The sequence below is a fragment of the Diceros bicornis genome, chromosome 9, assembly GCF_020826845.1.
Source record: "Diceros bicornis minor isolate mBicDic1 chromosome 9, mDicBic1.mat.cur, whole genome shotgun sequence".
Classification (NCBI taxonomy): domain Eukaryota; kingdom Metazoa; phylum Chordata; class Mammalia; order Perissodactyla; family Rhinocerotidae; genus Diceros; species Diceros bicornis.
In genome coordinates, this window is record NC_080748.1 from 5,743,084 (window position 1) to 5,765,135 (window position 22,052).

The 22,052-nt window shown below is 36.4% G+C and overlaps 1 protein-coding gene across 4 annotated transcripts in view; it reads right to left on the reverse strand.

Annotated features, from left to right (window-relative positions):
- Window positions 1-514: 514 nt before the first annotated feature.
- The window catches only part of ZDHHC20 (zinc finger DHHC-type palmitoyltransferase 20), a 70,729-nt gene continuing 49,191 nt past the window's right edge, over window positions 515-22,052 (reverse strand). Inside the window, exons 8-13 of one of the 4 annotated variants that reach the window (XM_058547836.1) lie at window positions 16,852-16,984; window positions 13,386-13,512; window positions 9,141-9,230; window positions 7,583-7,698; window positions 5,908-5,985; window positions 515-4,392 (exon numbers count right to left, since the gene is read on the reverse strand). In XM_058547836.1, coding sequence (XP_058403819.1) covers window positions 5,948-5,985; window positions 7,583-7,698; window positions 9,141-9,230; window positions 13,386-13,512; window positions 16,852-16,984 — 504 coding nt within the window. In that variant the 3' untranslated portion in view covers window positions 515-4,392; window positions 5,908-5,947. Of the gene's footprint in view, window positions 4,393-5,907; window positions 5,986-7,582; window positions 7,699-8,053; window positions 8,099-9,140; window positions 9,231-13,385; window positions 13,513-16,851; window positions 16,985-22,052 lie in introns of those variants that run through there. The other 3 variants (XM_058547838.1, XM_058547837.1, XM_058547839.1) reach the window with 3 other exon arrangements.

Here is a 22,052-nt window from a genome sequence, read left to right on the forward strand (position 1 = left end):
GAGGTCAGGTGAAAGGCATTGATATGGAGAGATTAAAGAAGTTAACTTCACAAGATTGTTAAAACACCCATAAAAACCCGTTACACAGAAGAAACTAAATGTTAGTTCTCATCCCTCTAGATTCTGGGGCACATGAGTGAGTAAAAACAGGTAAAAGAGGCCAACATCACTCACCTTTGCAGTGGTTCTGAAAGACTAGCTTATGAGAAATGAGATGCCATTTTCTGGCCAATGTGATGTCATTAGTTCTACTCTTTGGGTGTCAAAATGGCCTTTTGGCCACTTAGTAGTTAATCCTCCTCCCTACTCCAAAAACAGTGCTCTGAATTAGCAAAAAAAAAAAAGTTGCTTCATCTCTACTGGCTTCTACTGATTCCTGCAAATATTCTGAAATTTTACTCGTCTGAAAACTGGGTATCATAGCTCTATCTTAGAGTCTTCTTGTTTTATTCAGCAGACTCAAATATCAAAACTTTGTCCCTCTGTAAGGGAATTGGAACACAACATAAAAGAATTCTACACAAGATAAAATTTATTATTCAGCATTTTGACAACCACAATTTTACAACTTTTATACTGTTTTGAAGGCACTTACAATCTTAAAGTGACTTCTGAATTCAAAATTAAATTATGTTCAGTAAAAGCTAAGTTAAAATCTTTTTGAATAAAGCAATCTACACCTCTGGCCTAGGTAAACTACAATGTTGTTGCACCAAATAATACCTTAGATGTGTTCACCCCAGATCATTAGTCAAATCTCTTTCCCTACACACTCTTTTACCAGATTTTCAAGATGAGCAAAATAAGTTATTCTCTCATTTGGTAAATACCACTTTATAACAACAACAACAACAACAAACTGTTCAAATACAGGACTTTTAAATTTATTAATAAAGTAAATTATTATTATGATTTTTGAAAAAAAAGCTTAAAAATGTTCAGCGTTCATGTTAATGTAGGTTAGGCCATCCAAAAGACAAAGCAAAGAGTTAACATTAAGTCATGGTCCAGAGTTATACTTATGAGAAACAAATACAAGACTGATGGTACTTGATAAGTAAAGACAACCAAAGTAAACTGTATTTCAAATTTGTTTATATAAAAGCATATTAAAGATCACTTTAAAATAGTGTCCATCGTTTCTTTGAAAGGGGCACAGAATCATGTGCAATCATGTACAAATATAGTAAACTTGACTTTCTTAAGCTTTTAATACAAATACAATTCTTTGCTTTTTTATGTAACCCAACAAAATAATATAAAGTGAAGTCATTAGAAAAATATGGACCTTTCTGAATCTATGTTGCATTTTTAATTTAAATTGGAAAATATAGTTCAGATCATATGAAACACATGGATTTCAGGTATTATATATTACCTGTACCTTACAGATTATTAAGATATGGTATTTATTTTGGCTGCAATGCAAAAATATCATTAATTTCTTAATAACAGATTAGTTAAAAATACTTTCCATTGATAGCAGTGCTAGTCCTAGAACAAAATGTAAGTGAAGCATATTTGTAAGTCACTGTCTATTTAGTGCCCCAAATACGCAGATCCCAACGTGAAGCCCTTAATATACATTTGCTTTAAAGATTACTGAGTGGAAACTCACATGTCTGATAACCTTTAAACAATCCTGTAAACATAGTTAAAATCCGCTTTCTAATAGAAATAAAATTCAAGTAAACATTGCATATTTGATTTAAACTAACTTTATAGTTAAATTAACCACTAAATATGTAAAAAGACTTAAAAATCATCCATATGTAAAGATGAAACTAAACTTTGCAAACAGTTCGTGTTTAATAATGACTACACTGCAGCTGCTCTTCGGTTTGGCATGGTGGTACTGGTCAGATGTCTTGAATATTCAAGTAAGTTTGTACCCAGGTAAAACCAAGTCTCCTGTCCAATTTGTTTTTAATGGCAGTGGCAATACCTGAAATTCAACTTCACTTTCCTTAAATACCATCACAAATGTTCAAGTGTTTGAAGGACCAAAGATAGCATTAATAAATTTTGACAAGGCTTCATTTTGACTTTTTCTCCCCAGAGTTGCTCACACTGATCAATACCAGTTGAAATACCAAAGAGGCAGCCTTTCCCTGATTCCCATCCTGTAGGCCCTTGTTGAATGGTCATTAATATATATGAATAAACTCAGCCAAATATTATCTAGAATGTGGCAAAATGTTGGCCATAAATTAAACCAAAGAGAACTAAAGTGAAAGGCTTTAATTGAAAATTTCTGAAAAGGTGTTTACTATGCTATTAAATATGATGTTAAATAACAGAAATTAAAAGAACTGAGAAAGATTACAACCCCACAAACGTGCCTCAATAGGTTAAAGAGGAAAATTATGTTTCCTCAGTTGTTAATCAGGTGCATGCAAATCCTGTGATCTAAATGTGGACATACAAAAAGTACCAGGCGAACATCTCTGCAAGTAGTCGAATGAGTTGAAACATTTACTATTTCCTTATAATATGCAAACTCCCAAACTGAAATGATGTTTTTGGTTGGTAACTGATATCCCTTAACTCTCATATTTAAAAGTTTTCTGGAATCAAGATTATTAAGGTTACAGAGTTGAAATAAAGGCAGAAGAATTCATATTATACTATTCTAAATTATATTTTCAAAGATAACTCATTCCTTTGCTTCAAAGGGGAAAAAATGTTACCTCCTTTTAAAATCTAATGTTAGTATAGCCAATGGAATTAGACAAATCCTATAAATTGTAATTGTAAATAAATTGTAAATCCAGAATAGCTGACCATAAAATTTATGCTACATTGGGTAATTACAGAGCTATCCCTAGTATATTGTTGGGTGTACAGAAGGTACTCCAAAAATATTTGTTGGATGAATGGAAAGTAAGGTTATTTTGCAAAATTAAAAATCAAAGAACATTAGAGGTTATCCAGCCCAACTCCTTCATAACACGGCCCCCCATCCCATTTTACAGATAGGGAAACTACAACTCTTGATGCTGGTTAAGATTATCTCTTCCCACTACTGGAAGCAATCAATCATTTTGGTTTGTGTGTGTGTATCTGACTAAACAGTATAAATGAGGAGTAACATGTCTACATTGTAACTATAAGTAACATCTAACTGTATTCTTCTTTAGAATTAATGCAACAATTCCTGTCATTGAGACTGGATTTCAAAAGGAAAAAGTGGTTGTGTCTAGGCAAAAAGGGGTTGCTGTTAGGAAGTCAGATTTAAAATTTTGCATTTAAGAGTGGAATCTACCTCTCAGAGACCAGAAGTTTTAAATGACTACTCAGGTTATAATTTCTTTGCTGAGAGCAGTATTATGCTAAACAGTTTTATCCTAGTTCAAACTGTATTTTAAGTCACTGTTTAAGCTGTTATAGGATTACTACAAAAAGTTTCAAAGTAATTTTTAGTCATTACCTAAATTGAAATTTGCAAGTCAACCCAACAGCATGTTGCATTCTAAATACCTTAGGACTGAAAATATTTAACAGCTTACAATAGCCTGCCTATCTTTCTCTTTATACTTTTCTTCTAGCCGAAACTTCCACATAGTCCTGCTGTGTCCAATATTTCTATACCACGTGTACCTTTGTGTTTTCCTGCCCATATAAATACCCATGAAAGTTCAACAAAAAAGTAATTTGAAAGCAGAGAGAAACAAAAAAGTTCTTAAACTGCCAAGTCGTTTCAGCCTTGGGCAAGACACTACTACATGGTTGTATTAATGCTCAGAACTAAGCTTCAATGAATTATACAAATGTGCTCCATGTTTTAAATGATTATATTCAGATATCTGAATCCTTCTGAGTGTTGTTTTATAGCCAACAATAAAGAAATCTTTATTAAAAATGTTGAAAAGTATAAAACTAATTATAAATTAGCAAACACCCAATTTAAAAAAAAGCAGTTATTTTCTTGTCCTTACACAATACAAGCAACAGTAATTTGGATATTATTATTCATTTTCAGCCACCATACTGCCCTAGATGTACTTCACTTAAGTTTTTAGCTTGTGTTTCTGGAGTGAAAATTTATACGGATACTAAGAAACAACTCTAATAATGTAACTCAGGTATCAAAAAAATACATATACCATGTTAATGTGTGATTTGATAGCTCATATTATAGCATCTCATAGTGTTATTTCCAAAGTAAAATTAAGTCGCTCTTGTAGCTGTAGGTCAATGTTGCACAAATGGGCTTATTCAAGATTAAGGCATCTTTCTGCTCTAGAGTAGTGCTTCTGTGGGTCTAACGATCTGTACGAAGGCTTCCTTTTTAAAAAAACACATCTTCTGTTATACTTCAATTATTTCATTCCATTGATCATTCTTGCAAATAAAACTGAGAATATTGGTCCATAAGATGTCTTTACAAACCTATAAAACCAGAAACAATTGAGTTATTGGTTAAAACTTGATTTTATATTTCTAAAAATACGATTTATTAAATAATTCTGTGGGCTAAGGTATAAAGCTCCTAATATATAACAAGATAGGAAAGAAATACTTTGATACTACTAACAGTATGATAATAAAGATTTTTATAAGCAGTAAATAAGGGATATCACTGACTTCCTTCCTCTGAGGCAATCAAGAGAGCATTTTAAGAGGTAGACTCCTACAGTTCTCCTTACTAGTAACTTGGATGTAATCTGAGGAGACACTGTATCCACACCTTTCTAAGACTGCTATAGGATGTGAGGAGGTGCCCACAGCAACAGTTACAGGACCGTCAGCTGAGGACCGTCAGCAAGCACGAGCATCAGCCCTCACTCTACCTCCATTAAGAAGGCACGCAGAACCAGGACTGGGGACCTCTGCCTGAGGACCAACTGCAATACCACAGCCACAGTTCTCAGTGGCGTGACCACATGCAGCTCCTGCTGCTCATCTCAGAGTCCAGTCCACTCTGCCCGACGTGAGCCCCACCTGAGTGCCTGTGTTCTGATGCTGTCTACGTCTCAGGCTCTGCCTATAACTTGGGACACAGGCTCTAGGTCCTTTGTGAGGAACTGAATGCTAACAAACACCAAGCAAGGAAGCAGATGCTCCCCTAATCGAGACCCCAGATGAGAACCCATTGAAAAAAATTAGCTCTTGACACAGAGAAATTGAGATAATAAATGTGTGTCGTCCTAAACCGCTAAGTTTGTGGTAACGTGTTAGGTAGCAATAGGTAACCAATAAACACTATAAATAGGTTTTCAAATATCAAATAGCTACACAAGATGCTACTGAGCCACTGAGCTTAGCTCCTGACTTAAACATAGACAGCTGTCTTTGCTTTTAAGCATCAGGAGAGAGAGCTCACTTCATCCTCTGCCGTTCAACTGAAGTCTTAGACATGACCCTCACTGCTTATACTACTGTTTATCCTTAACTATCTGGAATGCCTTCTATTGCTATTACAATTAATTCCTCTGGCTATTGTCTCTGGGCACACAGATTAAATAATGATTAATGTACTTGCTCTTTTGCTGTATCTTTTACAAAGAAAATAACATCAAAGAACCTCTTACGTCTTTCTTCATCCTTTAATTTTAGTTACTCTTCTTTGGATCAAATTTCTTAAATAGTGGACAAAAGTTACCATTTTTTCTAAAACTAATTAATAAGGTACTGTTTACTGAAAAGGTTAGTTGTCTATATATCAATCCTAAACAATTTTTATTAGTTTCTTCATTAATCTACCAATAAATATTTACTAAGATTGTGCTAGAAGTGGTAAGAAAAATAGGACATAAGCAGATGTTATCTTCTAATCTCTCAACTACCTAATTTTGCTGACATAATTAAAAGAGTTAAAAAAATTGAATTGCAAATTGTTTGGAGATTATGAAATATGCAAATTAACTGCATTTGTTCAAGGAAATTACCTTTATACTGTCTTACCTTGCTCTTATTCAATTGGTTAGTTATGAACAAGTAGTACTCAATTTTCTATTGCCACTGTAACATGGTTATTTGTCCCTGTAAGCACATAATTATATATGATATGACAAAAAAAGTAGTATCGAGTTTCTGGGTAAATGGTAAAATTGATGATTACAGTAAAAGCAACTCTTATGTAAGCACTAAACAGGCTTATGGTGCCAACAATTTGTCTTCCTGTAGAACCCAGAAGGAAGTACAGCAGTGCTAAGAGCTCGAAGTCTGGTTTTACGGTTATCTTTGTGAAAATGTCCACTGGCTTTAAAGCTGTTCAACAGCAATAATTAAGAGGCCCACAAAACGAATTTCCCCTGATCTTACACAAGGGGCCTAATGATACTAATCTAAGAGAATAACCAACGCTGCTAAAAGCCAAAAAGACAGTCAAAAAGATCAGAAATTCTGACAGCAAGTTTTCAAGTTTTTAGGGTATTTCCTAGAATTACTAAAAATTGTTCTGAATGTCCACAATATTTTTATACCATACAGGAAGATAATGACAATGTTATTACTATTATTAAGAACTACCACAGGTATATTGTAAGCTATAATGCTAGTCAGCGTCCAGACTATATTATAAACCCAGGCCTCTATCTTATCAGCTGTTCTATAGTGCATCCATAAATTCATGAAATGATTAAGAGTCATCAAGAACAGGTTAAAATATATTCAGCACACTTTTTATACTAAGGCAGCAAAGAGTACAATGCATTTAAAAAAATTATTATTATTATTACTTTTTGTGAGGAAGATCAGCTCTGAGCTAACATCCATGCCAATCCTCCTCTTTTTGCTGAGGAAGACCGGCCCGGAGCTAACATCTATTGCCAATCCTCCTCCTTTTTTTTTTCCCTTTTTCTCCCCAAAGCCCCAGTAGATAGTTGTATGTCATAGTTGCACATCCTTCTAGTTGCTGTATGTGGGACCCCGCCTCAGCATGGCAGGACAAGTGTGTGTCAGTGCGCACCCAGGATCCGAACCCGGGCCGCCAGTAGCAGCGGGGTGCACTTAACCACTAAGCCACGGGGCCGGCCCCTAAAAAAATTATTTCCAAATAAGCAAAAGCTAGGACCTTAAAGAATAACCTCATTTAAGTATTATTCAGAATATTACGCCAGGGCCGGCCCCGTGGCTTAGGGGTTAAGTGTGCATGCTCCGCTGCTGGCGGCCTGGGTTCGGATCCCGGGTGCGCACCTACGCACTGCTTCTCCGGCCATGCTGAGGCCGCGTCCCACATACAGCAGCTAGAAGGATGTGCAGCTATGACATACAACTATCTACTGGGGTTTTGGGGAAAAAAATAAATAAATAAATAAAATTATTTAAAAAAAAAGAATATTATGCCAAAAGAATTTCTACATCTGAGGTAAAGAAATATGTGGCTGGGTAACAAAAAACCCCCAACTGTGAACAGAACAAAACACAACAGCTTGCCATCTCACTTCCTCACTAAACCCCCTTCTCCATAAAAGCTACCAATAAACACTAACACCCCATATATAAGAGATTTTATTAAAAAATTTCACATATTTCAGTATTTTAAAATATTACATTATTGTGAGTTTTCCACATTTATTAAATCTGGTGATTTTCATTTTAGCCAGATGAAGCAATGTTTTCAGATGACAAGTGTTACCTGATCTGACAATGCCTTCTTCAGATCCATTCTCTATCCACTGAGATTCACTGTCCAATAATCGGTTTTTTGATTCACTAAGTGGTTTGACAGGAAAGGGTTGATTTGAGCCAACACTGAAAAGAGGAGCAAATAATTTAGTAAATAGTGTAATGCTCAATTTAAGGATACTTAATTAATAAGCAGCAAATTAGTATTCCTTCTCTTAAATATGTGAGGGCAACTCATGAGATCTCAGCACTCTGGAAAAACTCTATCTTCAAAAGAAAAATATGCCCCCAACCCCCCATTAAATGGCCAATGTACAGACCCAAGACCCTGTACTCCAATACTGCCAATGAAAACAATTAGACAAAAGAAAAAAGCTTCCGAGGCCAGTCTGAAACACCTTTAATATATGTTAATTAAGAGCCATAAGGTAGCACAAGGACAGGTGAGGATCTATGTCTGTGGCCAGGACAAAAAAATTACCTGTCATTTCCCAAGTTTTCTGCTTTTTACCTCTGCAGTTTAGATCTAAGGGGAAAAAATGATTTAGTGATTTAGCGTAGACTTATTTTTCTAGCTAAGGGATCCAGGGAGGGAGGGAACGAGGAACGAAAGAGGAGGAAAGGGAACTACCACCTGTTGTGTCCCACTACAGGCCAGACACAGTGCCTGGCAGGGGCTTCACGCACACTACCTCAGCCTTCGCGATCACTGGGAGGCAGGAAGACAGCCCTCATCTCACAGAGCTGGAAACTGAGGCTCAGAAAGTTTAAGTGACTTGTTCAGACCCACAAGAACTGTGAGAGCTCTAGGTCCTAAGGCCTCAGGTTCTAGGTTCTAAGGCCTATGTTCTTCCGACATTAACATGCTGGCTTGGAATTTATAATCTCTCCTCTCCCACAATTTACTTCTGTAGTAAATATGTTTCAACTGTTTCACTTTGACAGAAGTATCTCTTCTTTCTTTAAAATTTCATTAAAAATGAACTATTTCTCTAAATTTATGAATCAGTTTGCTTGCCAGGCAAATACTGAAAAAATATCCTCTAAGATGAATGAATGAGGAAAAATTTTATACTTGTATTTTTGAATCCTCATTAATATTATTTTCACACTGCAGTTTAAATCTGTTTATCAAAATAAAATGGTGAATGGTACAATAAGTAATTTCTGTGAAAAATGTAACTGATATAAACCAATATAATCAAATCTTGAAGGAATGTCTTAGTTTCTAGGAAGATGCAGCATATTGAGGGTAGCCATGTTTCCTAGTTTGCCCAGACATTTCCAGGTACCTGTGATTATCCTGGTTAACTATTAATAGCAAGCACGCTCTTTCTTACTCTCAAAAGTGTTCTAGTTTGGATGATAAAAAATATAATTATCCTAAGCATATTAGGTATATACACACATTAACCCTCAGTTAAAAAAAATTAATAGAATTTCTCTTTCCCTATCTATGCAGGCTTACTAAATTACTACTGTATTTATCTATAAGATATGTATGTATAACATATATATACAGTCTGCTTTATAATGTATACTGAAAAACTTAATGACAAGAAGCACACCTTCTGGCATATTCATTTTGGTTTGAAATAGAAGCTTGTTCTGGATCCATCCCCACAAGGCGAGTTGGAAAACTGCAACCATCACCCAAACTGCATAATGGAAAATATCAGTAACAATTTAAATCATATTAACTTAAACCAAAGTGGTCAAATTTAACACTCATTTTTCAGAGGCATGGTATAAACTATCATAACTTGTCATTTCAGAGAATAATTCCTAAGACTTCTAATTTAGAGGGTTATTAGCCTCCATTAAAGAGATAACCCTTTTTCTCTTATAATTTACATATATTTAAAAACAATAGGGGGCTGGCCTGGTGGCACAGTGGTTAAGTTCCCGTGTTCGGCTTCCCCAGTTCGCAGGTTCGGATCCCAGGTGTGGACCTACACACTGCTCATCAAGCCATGCTGTGGTGGTGTCCCACATACAAAGTAGAGGAAGATGGGCACAGATGTTAGCTCAGGGCCAATCTTCCTCACCAAAAAAATAAAAATAAAAAATAAAAACAAACAAAACAATATCTTCCATGCCTATTAAGATTATAATACTTAAAACATAGGTATTCAAATACTTGGGTAATTGACCTACTCATCACAATCATTTAAGACATCATAAAGGCTCAAACTGAAATTCAAGATGTAAGTTCCACATATTTATTCATTCAACAACATTCATTAAGCAAATATTTACAGAACGCCTATGATATTCTGGGTACTATTTTAAGAGTTAGGGACATAGCAGTGAACAAAAGAGAAGAAAATCTCTGCCCTCAAGAAGTTTACAATCTAAGTATAGATATGCCTTACTTTCACATTCTAGAAACATCAAAATTGTGTACAAGAGGGACTTTCACTTCCGGCCAAGATAGATTAACTGGTAAATTTCACCTCCTGCTGTAAACAGCCAGAAAACTGTATAGTATAGACAACAACCGTTTTCAAAACAAGCAGCACAGAAGTGTGGTGTCTGAAAGAAGAGAAACCAATGAAGTGGGTCCCAGCTTTCTGCCAGGACCTGAGCACCAGGAGGGGAAAGAAGCAGAGCAAGGTAGTTTCACTGAAGTGAGGGGACAGACCTGGAAGTTTTGAGCAGGTGAGGTGGCTTGAATCTATCGGATTCAGCTGAGGAAGAGGGAGATATGCAGAGAAAGGGCTACAGAATTCTTTTTTGTTAAATTTTTTTCTTTTTGAGGAAGATCAGCCCTGAGCTAACATCTGTTGCCAATCTTCTTCTTTTTCTTTTTTCTCCCCAAAGCCCCAGTACATAGTTGTATATCCTAGTTGCAGGTCCTTCTAGTTGCTCTGTGTGGGATGCCGCCTCAGCACGGCTTGACAAGCGGTGAGTAGGTCTGCACCCAGGATCCAAACCAGTGAACCTCGGGCCACCGATGCAGAATGTGCGAACTTAACTGCTATGCCACCGGCTGGCCCCGGGCTACAGAATTCTGCACAGAGTTTTACTTATGTCTTCTGATGAATACTAAGCTACACATGAATGTGGGAAAAGAACAACTGGGACATGTAAGTTCAACAATTCATAGAGCTAGCTCCCAGAGCATGGAAGGCATTCAAATCTGACCAGCCAAAGTGGAGAGATCTTACTGGACACTCGAATTTGGTAGAGACCCCCGCAGGCTCCTACCTTTGTTGAAGGCTAAACTTGCCTTAAAGAAAATGCTACTTGAGACCCAACCTAACAAAGCTTAAAACAACTTCAAAAGGACCAAGCTAAAACACAAGTAACTTAACTGGGTATCAAAACAAAATTCGACATTCTTTAAAGGGAGACAATATATTTAAATACTCAGAATTCAAAATGTCCAACATGTAATCAAAAATTACTAGCATGAAAAGTAGCAGAAAAATGTGATCCACTCTAAGAAAAAAAAAGAGTCAACAGAAAAGAATTAGAAATGATCATCAGGGCAGGCCACGTGGCCTAGTGGTTAAATTTGGCACACTCCACTTCAGCAGCCTGGGTTTGGATCCCAGGCATGGACCTACACCACTCATCAGCCATGCTGTGGCAGTGATCCACATAGAAAATAGACAAAGATTGGCACAGGTGTTAGCTCAAGATGAATCTTCCTCAGCCAAAAAAAAAAAAAAAAAGAAATGACCATGAAAACTTGAAACAAGGACTTGAAAATAGCAATTATAAATATGTCTGTGAATTAACGGGAAAGAAGTGGATATAATGCAAAGAGAAATGTAAGATATAAAAAAAGAACCAAATTGAACTTCTAGAGCTGAAAAATATAATATCTGAAATAAAAATTTCACTGGATGAGCTTAACAGTAGAGTAGACATTACAGAAGAAAGATCAGTGAACTTATAGACATAGCAATACAAACTGTCCAAACTGAAGCAGAGAGAGAAAAAAGATGAGGGGAGGAAATAGCAATGACCTGTAGGTCACAATCAAGCAATTTAACATATGTATATTTAAGAGTAGCCAAAAAGCTAGAGGGCACAGGAAGAGTGGGAGCAGGCAGAAAAAACAATTGAAGACATATGATGAAAAGTAGTCACATTTGATGAAAACTATAAATTCACAAATCCAAGCCAGCTAATGAACTTCAGAGAGGATAAACACAAAGAAAACCAGACCAAGGAACATCATCATCAAACTGCTTAAAACCAGTGATAAAGATAAAATCTTAAATGTAGCCAGAGGGGAAAAGAGACCTAGTAATTTATAAACAGTGGGATAAAGATGAGAATGAGGCTGATTTCTTGTCACAAACAACACAAGTCAGAAGATAAGGGAACAGCATCTTTAAAGAAAGGAAAAACCAACCTGTCAATCTTAGAATCTGTTTAGAGAAAATAACCTTCAAAAAACATAGTCTGTGTTCCAACCAGTTAAAGTGGAAAAACCTTGTAACACAGGAGACAACATATAACGTACACAGAAGAGTGGTGCACTTGAAGACAGAGCAATAGATCCATCCAAATGAAACAGAAAAGAGGCAGAACAAAAACTGGACAATGCATCAGTGAGCTGTGGTAGAGCTTCAAGTGGACTAATATGCACGTAACCGGAGTCCCTGTAGTAATGAGGGGAGAGCAATGACAGAAGAAATGTTTCAAGAAACAACTGTTAAAATATTTACCACGTTTGATGAACATTATAAAATCCAAAAACCTCAATCAATCCTAAGTGCAAGAAACATGAAGAAAACTACAGCAAGACACATCATAATCAAATTGCATGAAACTAGTGATATACAGAAAATCTTAAAAGCATCCAGAGAAAAAAGACACACTACATATAAAGTAAAAAAGATAATAGTGACCACAAACTTCTCATCAGAAAACAATGCAAGCCAGAAGACAGTGAAGCAACATCTAGAATTCTACACCAAGCAAAAATGTCTTTCAAAAATGAAGGCAGGGGCTGGCCTGGAGGCATAGTGGTTAAGTTCACATGCTCCACTTCAGTGGTCCGGGGTTCACAGATTTGGATCCTGGGTGCGGACCTACACACCGCTTATCAAGCCATGCTGTGGCAGGCATCCCACATGTAAAGTAGAGGAGGATGGGCACAGATGTTAGCCCAGGGCCAATCTTCCTCAGTAAAAAGAGGAGGATTGGCAACACATGTTAGCTCAGGGCTAATCTTCCTCACAAAAAAAATGAAGGCAAAATAAGTCATTTTCAGAAAAAAAACAGGCAATATAGTTAATTAAGGAAAAAACTCCACACTTACAAATATGTCACTTGAATTTCAAATATTTTTTCCCTTCCTATAATGACTCTGGTATACAGATGGCCTAGAATGGCTGGGAATTTGGGAGAAAAAGAAACTATGAATCATCTCCAGCATATATTCTCATTGAGATTTGAAGTAAAAATTGCATTATGTGTTGGGTTTTCTTTGCTTTAAGACACAACAGAATACATAATCTGTGATGGTATCTTTGAAGATATGGCTAATAACTAAAAATTCTTATGATTCTCTACTTCAAACAAGTTATTTTCATTTTAAAGGAAAAAGAGTGATTCTTATTTTTTATAAATCATCTTTTTTCCCTACTTTCTACTCAAATATATGCCCAAACTTTCCTTTGCCCTATCTAGTAAAAAAACATAAAAAATATTTCATATAATCAAGATATTCTGAATTTTCATTCTCAAGGCTCATAAGAATGTCATTATATACTGATTTCTCTAAATCTTAAAACATTTAACCAGAGAGACAGAGACTCCATAATTTCTGAGACCTGTGTTTTATCAATTACCTTGAAAATATTGGAAGTAGCCAATATTTCTTTTCATCACCAAAGACTTGTCTCCAATTTTTACTGTATCCAAGAGAGAAACCATTTCCATCAGGTCCATATGAAAATGTGGGTGCACGGAATGATTCTGTTATATGTATATATGAAAAAAAAGAGTTAATCTATTTAAAAATTATAGGAGGGATGGAAGGTACCAATTTTATTGCTTTACATCTTTGATATCAAAAGCTATAAATATAATTTAAAATAAATAATATATTTGTAACAAAAGATAAATTTCTGAAACTTATTTGGGAAAAAATATTACCTCTGAATATTTCTTCACCCTTATAAAATGAAAATGTCAAAATAATCATCAAATATCACTGAAAATCTACTGAAGTGTGTTCAGTATATCTTACTTTGTTTTTTTATGTGTGTGTGTTTTTTTAAGATATTCTAACTCTTGCAACTTCATTCATCATTTATGAACTTCTTACTATGCACCTGATGGCACAGTACCAGGTGTTTGGGGTCCAAAGATTAATTAGATGAAATTCTTACAAAGAACCCAGAGTCTAACAAAGTCTAGCAGAATGACAATGTGACAGACATATATGTGTGTATTGGGGTGGGGTAGGGGGAGGTGAAACGTGGAGGTGATACTTGAGCATGATCTTGAACAATGAATAACAGGTGAGGAAGCAGATGGTCATTAAAGACCATTATTTCAAGCTTGGTTGTAAACTGATGTAGAGTGAGGGTTAGAGAAAGATATAAGTTTCACAAGAAAAAGTTGTTTTTCTTTATTTAAAAATAGAATGCATTTCACATGTTTTATAAGCTAAGGCTAAGAACAAGCCAGGGAGAGAATGATTTGGAAAGGTTGATGACACAGAAAAGTAAAGTAAAAATTGATGGAAGAAAATTCTAGAAGAAAGGGGATGGCCTCTGAAGAGTTCTAAAGGTTAACCTTAGATACCACCAGAAAAGACATCTTGTCCTCAGAAGTTAAAGGGATGGTGACAGTGACGGGTTTGAAAGTAGAAATGTTTGTGTGAGGCTATAAAGGTGGGAAGATAAGAATTTACTTGTGACGACTTATAATTTTTCCATGAAGGGCTCATAAAATGGGTAAGGAAATTAGGGAGAACGGTGAAAATCCGGAAAAACTGTTGTGGGTAATAAGGTGATGAACCTGATCACAAACACACGCCATTACTGCCAAACAGAGTTGAAGTTTATGTGAGGTCTGAGACCAAATCTGTAGTTGTAAGCACGTCTGTGGGTAGAGAGCCTTCCGCAGCTCACTACAGCCCCAGTGTACAGGGAGATACAATGGGTATCTGGAATAATCCCGATCATGCCTGCAAGAGTAGTTCAAGTCACTGACTGGAGGATCTAGAGTGGAAAAGGGTGAGAAATAAAGCCAGTAGGGAAAGAAACTTGGGAGAAAAGTGTTGGAGAATGGAGGACTCAGTAATCTAAAAAAGGAAGTACATCAGAGTCCAGAAAAGGGAGAGATGAAAGGAAAAGAGAAGGGAAAATTCAAGTTGAAAATTTCAGGGGCTCTTCAGTTCAAGTGATTAAAAGGTTCAATGTTTGGTTACGGGAATGACTGGCCACCAGGATCAAAGGGACTAGCTTGCCTGTTTGGGATGATAGCAGTAGTCTGAATACAGAAACTCTTTAATGTGGGGAAATGATCTCAAGGTAGGTAGGTGACAGTTATGAAGAAGGGTAGAGGTGATACCCCAAAGGATAGAATAAAATACCTTCAAAGGAGAGAAGAAGAAAAATTTGGAAGTAGCCATGGAGAACTAGCCAAAGACCAGGGGGTGAAGGTGAAGATGTAAAGGCAGTGGTGTGTTAGGGTAAGGTTTTTCCAAGTGTGGGTTAAAACACCTTGATAGGCTGTCAAATCATTCAATGGCATGCAACCACCACTGCTTTTTAAGGAACTAGAACAGAAAATATTAAGAGTACATTGCACATAGTAGAGATTAATGATGTTTTGTGAAATTTTTGCTTATTTTATTTATATAACTTTATAAATATGTGTGCATGCACTAGGTTGTGATATAAAATGATGCATTTCTTTTGCCAGTAGTCACTGGCAAAAAAGTTTGAAAAAAATTGTTTAAAGAGAGCAATGGGTTTCCCAGGAAGCACTCATCTCTCAAATACCTACAGGGGTCGGCAAATTGAAGTGTTCATGCCCCATCTGAAGCCGTGAGCTACCACTTAGCTCCAAGTGAATGATGCCACATGGGAAAATGGGCCCACTGGTACCAGATGTATCAACTCTGAAGAGAAGAAATCTACTTTTCTCTGTGAAATCTCTCAGTTTTCAGCTGTTGTGGGAGATCTAAGGGCTAGACTCTGCATGTAGGCTGCCTTCCATCATCTCTGATTAAAAGGACAAATCAATGGATATAAGAAAGTTTGTTTACACGGAAGAGGGATGAAAGCATGATGGAACTGGAGGACAGTTCAACAGTGGAGAGTGAGCTGGGGAAGGAAGGGCACGGAAACCCTTACCCTGGAAGCCCGTCACACCTTACGTGACTCAGTACGACTCAAGATTAAAATGATCCAAATATGGAAGCATCTAGAAGTCTCCCTAAAATGTTTTCCTCTTTCTATATTAAAATCTTTCCTCTTCTAATTGTCCTAGCACATACATGAGTCTTTAACTTTCTTACAAACACTGCAACAAATCCCCATTTAGTATCTTGGTACATTAGCCGATACCTAAACATTTCAATTACAGCACAGCGGTGCTGCTTACATGCCAATAGCTCAGTCTGAGCAATGTCACACCACCCTTGTTTAGGTCCAATTATTTGAATACCTCACTGAATTCTTCCCCTATATTTTCACTTTAAAAAATAAGCAAAAAAAGGATGTAAATGCTGATATTAGTGATACAATACATAAGTTTCACTGTCAAGTGACACAAAGTGGAAATGATTAACCATGTCAAAAATATAATTCCTTAGCCTCAATCATGAAACACAGGCCAGTCAACTGAGTATTCAATTGTGGGGAAAAAAGTAAAGAACATGTGTTTCAGCTAAATGATAGGCTGTCATTAAGGATTTAAATTTTTTTTACAATCTGAGAATGAACCTCCTTTTAACATGCAAATCTACTGTTTTCCTTTCATAGTTTGATTTTTGAAAAGCACTGTATAAACGTAGGAAACAGCTTTTATTTATTACAATTTATAAAATATGGTTAATTGTCTACTTTCATATACAATGTGCTACTGAAAACATATGTAAAAGTCAATCTGACGTCCTCATCTCTTTAAAATGAGGGGCCTTTCATTTAATAGGCACCCACTGCTCCTCTTCAGTGCCGGTGAACTTGAACACAGAATCATTTTACACTTCCTTATCATCTGACTACTGCCCTTCTCTAGATTTCATCTTGATTTGTGGCCATTTTCCTAAGTAATTATGATTTATTTTTACCTACTTACCTATTGTCGTTCTATTTTTTCCAACTAGCCAGCAGTGGTAGCTGAAAAGTGACAGGACGCTGATGAAGAACATTGTAGACACAAAGAAAAGAAAAAGTATGTGGAATTTTGCACGTGTATCTGAGAGTTCATTCTGAGGAAAGAAAAAAGAAGAGTTAATTTTGAGGGTGGTCAACCTCTAAAATATCCTCTTATTATTTGGTTCTTCCTAAAGATTGTTGAATACACCAAAAAATTTGCCAGATATGAAGAGTAATGAAATAAATTAGATAATATATCCAAAAGTGATATTTCCAAAAATGTCAGAAAGAGTCATTTAAAAAATTCCTCTTAAACATTTAAAAATTTTAGCAATACTTTCAGTAATAAAAGAAAAAGATGGACACTTTTACCCAACATTTTTCTTTTCTGCTTCACAGACATATGTCATGTTACTGCACTTCACAGATACTGTGTTTTTTACAAGACTCTCCACTAGCAAAAAAATGATGACTTGCTGAAGATCAGATGATGGGTAGCAACTTTTAGCAATACAGTGTTTTTGTTTTTGTTTTTGTTTTTGTGAGGAAGACTAGTTCTGAGCTAACATCCACTACCAATCCTCCTCTTTTTGCTGAGGAAGACTGGCCCTGGGCTAACATCCGTGCTGATCTTCCTCTACTTTATATGGGACGCCGCCACAGCATGGCTTGATAAGCAGTGCCTCGGTCCACCCCCAGGATCTGAACCTGTGAACCCCAGGCCATCGAAGCAGAGCGTGCAAACTTAACTACTACACCACTGGGCCAGCCCCTAAAGCGTTTTTTTAATCAAGGTATGTACTTTTTTTTTTTTTAGACATAATGCTGTTGCACACTTAACAGACTACAGTATAGTATAAATATAACTTTTATATGCATTGGAGACCAAACAACTCCTGTGACTTGCTTTACTGCAATATTTGCTTTACTCCGGTGGTCTAGAACCAAACCTGCAACATCTCCGAGGTATGCCTGTGTATTCAAGCTTTCCCCAATGTCCAAGATTTATGAGAGTTTTCCCTATGTATGTTAAAATATTTGCTTCCTTTAATTATTTACGCTGCTAAACAGAAACTAATTGTGATACATGTAAGTTTAGGTTTGTACCTCGCTAACCTCTATTTTGGGAACACCACTGCAAATACCTGCTGCCCTCAGCTGCTCTGCTTCCTATTTTTTTGATCCTTGCTCCATTCCTGCAGAGCTTTTTTGGTAACTGGTGACTTCCGGTAAATAAATTTACCCCAAGGTATTAGTGAATGAAAACAGCTTCTCTGTTACCCTTTCTTATGGCTATATTCATTTTAACAGAAGCAAAGTCCTAACTTAGAAGAAATTAGTATCTATTAATAGGAGAAGGAGGAAGCCTTTAAGTGTTAGCTCTTAAAATAAAACCGTACAGGCAAGTGACAGATTTCACAGAACATGAGGTGGTCCTGCTTGATTTAAACACTGTTTAGAGGTTAAAAGGAAGCATTAGATAATTCTGACATTTCTCTCTTTCACTTCTCTCCCAGAGCAACCACAATACCTTTTAAATACATCAAGTGATTCTTCTATCTCCTCACCTTGTGAAGCAAATGAGTATTATAGTCATGCGTCAGTTTCAGTCACTGACGGACTGCATATACGACGATGGTCCCATAAGATTGGTACCATACAGCCTAGCTGTGTGTAGGCTATACCATCTAGGTTTGTGTAACTACACTCTGTGATGTTCACACAACGACAAAATCGCCTAACGATGCATTTCTGAGAATGTATCCCTATTGATAAGTGACAAATGGCTGTCTACATATTCAGTATAAACGTCACAAAAGAGATGACAAGAACGTCATGGCAATAATGTATTTTACCTTTGGACAACTCTCTGTAGATTTCCTGCGGCAAAGCTTGTACAAATAGAGACAATGTATTAACGAACCAATTTTTATACAAAATTATCCTGAATACTAGTTTTATAAATCTTTTATGTTTTGAAGGAACACTAAGCTGTTGCTCTCTAAAAGTTATTGACATTTTCTCAAAAAACACAGAAGAGAAAACAGACTAGAACATTTAGCTCTTCAAGCACATTTCAGGCACACTTGAAATACACTTTTCCACTCAGTTTTTAAAAAAATCTTCTGATTAGCAGTTTCTCAAAACTAGATCTGACAATTTTTTCTACTACTTTTATTGCTATTGTAACAGCCTTCTAAGTGGTGCTCACTTGCCCCTCTCTGGTCCAGTTTCAGCACAGCAATCAGAGTGACCCCTGACAAGTCAGATCAAGTCCTCTGCTCCCCACTCCACAGTCCTCACAACACCCTCCAAGGCCCTTTGTCATTTCGTCCCCGGACTTGCCGTTAGTCTCCCTCTTCCTCACTCCTCAGCCACGCCAGCCTCCTTGCTGTTACTCAAACAGGGCGTGGGTGCTCCCACTTTTGGTCTTTAGTCTCAAGTGTACATGTTGCCTCTGTCTGCAATGTCCTTCTCTCAGCTAGCCACTAACTCCCTTCCAGTCTTTGCTCAAATGTTACCTTCTTACTGAGGTCTACCCTGATCACTCTTTTGTTTTAATTGAGATATAATTGATGTACAATATATTAGTTTTAGGTGTACAACATAATGATTCAATATATGTATATATGGCAAAATGATCACCACAATAATTCTAGTTAACATTCATCATCATACATAGTTACAATTTATTTTTCTTGTCATGAGATCTTTTAAGATCTAACTCTTAGCAACTTTCAAATATACTTATTAACTACAGTCACCATGCTGTACATTACTTCTCCAGGACTTATTTTATTTTGACCACCTTCACCCATTTTGCCCATCCCCCACTCCCTGCCTCTGACAACTACCAATCTGTTCTCTGTATCTATGAGTTCAGGGCTTTTTTTTAGATTCCAAATATAAGTGAGGTCTTATGGTATTTGTCTCTCTCTGTCTGACTTATTTCACTTAGTATAATGTCCTCAAGGTCCATTCATGTTGTTGCAAATGGCAGGATTTCCTTTTTTAATGGATGAATAATATTCCATTGTATGTATATGCATGTATGTGTATAAACCATAATTTCTTTATCCACTCATCCATCAAGGGACGCTTAGGTTGTTTCCATGCCTTGGCTATTATAAATAATGTTGCAATGAACATGGGAGTGTATATATCTTTTTGAGTTAGTGTTTTCATTTCCTTTGGATGATATCCAGAGCTGGAAGTGCTGAATCACATGGTAGTTCTATTTTTAATTTGTTGAGGATCCTCCATATTGTTTTCCATAGTGGCTGCACCAATTTACATTCCCACCAATAGTCCACAAGGGTTCCCTTTTCTCCACATCCACGCCAACATATGTTATCTCATCTTTTTGATAACAGCCATTCTAACAGTTGTGAGGTGACATCTCATTGTGGTTGTGATGTGCACTTCCCTGATGACTAGTGATGCCGAGCATTTCTCCTGTGCCTGTTGGCATCTGCATGTCTTCTTTGGAGAAATATCTACTTAGATCCTCTGTCCATTTTTCAATTGGATTTTTTTTTGCTATTGAATTAAAGGGAGTTCTTTACATATTTTGGATATTAACCCCTTATCAGATGTTTTCTCTCATTTTCTTTTCATTTTGCTAACGGTTTCCTTTTGTTGTGCAGAAGATTCTTTGTTTGATGTAGTCACACTTGTTTATTTTTGCTTTTGCTGTTTTTGCTTTTGGTGTCAAATCAAAGAAATCATCGCCAAGACTGTCGTAAGGAGCTTACCTCCTGTGTTTTCTTCTAAAAGACTTACGGTTTCAGGTCTTACATTCACGTCTTTAATCCATTTGGAGTTGATTTTTGTGTATGGTGTAAGATAGAGGTCCAGTTTCATTCTTTTGCATGTGGTTGGTCCAGTTTTCCCAACACCATTTTTTGAAGAGACTGTCCTTTTCCCATTGTATATTCTTGGCTCCTTTGTCGTAAATTAATTGACTATGTATGTGTGGGTTCATTTCGGGGATCTCTATCCTGTTCCACTGATCTCTGTGTCTGTTTTATGCAAATACTATACTATTTTGATTAACATAGCTTTGTAACATAGTTTGAAATCAGGGAGGATGATGCCTCCAGCTTTGTTCTTCTTTCTCAAGATCGCTTTGATTATTTGGGGTCTTTTGTGGTTCCATACAAATTTTAGTGCTGTTCTATTTCAGTGAAAAATACCCTTGGAATTTTGATAGGAACTGCACTGAATCTGTAGATTGCTTTCAGTAGTACTGACATTTTAACAATATTAATTCTTCCAATCCATGAGCAGAGATTATTTTTCCATTTATTTGTGTCTTCTTCAATTGCTGTCATCAATGTCTTATAGTTTTCAGTATACAGGTCTTTTACCTCCATGGTTAAAGTTATTCCTAGGTACAGATCTTCCTCGACTTACAATGGGGCTACATCCTATCGTCCTACTTATGATAAACCCATCATAAGTTGAAAATACGTTTAATACGCTAACCCACCAAACATCATAGCTTAGTCTAGCCTATGTTAAATGTGCTCAGAACACATACATTAGCCTACAGTTGGGCAAAATCATCTAACACAATGTCTATTTTATAATAAAGTGTTGAACATCTCATGTAATTTATTGAATGCTGTACTGAAAGTGAAAAACAGAGTGGTTGCCTGGGTACAGAATGGTTGCAAGTGTATAGGTTGTTTACCCTCATGATTGCGTGGCTGACTGGGAGCTGTGGCTTGCTACTGCTGCCCAGCATCACAAGAGAGCATCATACCACATATCATCAGTCTAGAAAAAGATCAAAATTCAAAATTCGAAGTACAGTTTCTACTGAATGCGAATTGCTTTTGCACCATCATAAAGTCGAAAAATCTTAAGTCAAACCATCGTAAGTCGGGGACCATCTGGATTTTATTCTTTTTAATGCAATTGTAAATGGGACTGTTTTCTTAATTTCTCTTTCTGATCACTTGTTATTAGTGTACAGAAAACACAACAGATTTTTGTATACTGATTTTGCATTTACTGAACTTTACTGAATTCGTTGATTAGTTCTAACAGTCTTTTGGTGGAGCCTTTAGGGTTTTCTACATATACTATCACGTCATCTGCAAATAGAGACAGTTTTACTTCTTTCTTTTCTATTTGGATGCCTTTTATTTCTTTTTTTGCCTGATTGCTCTGGCT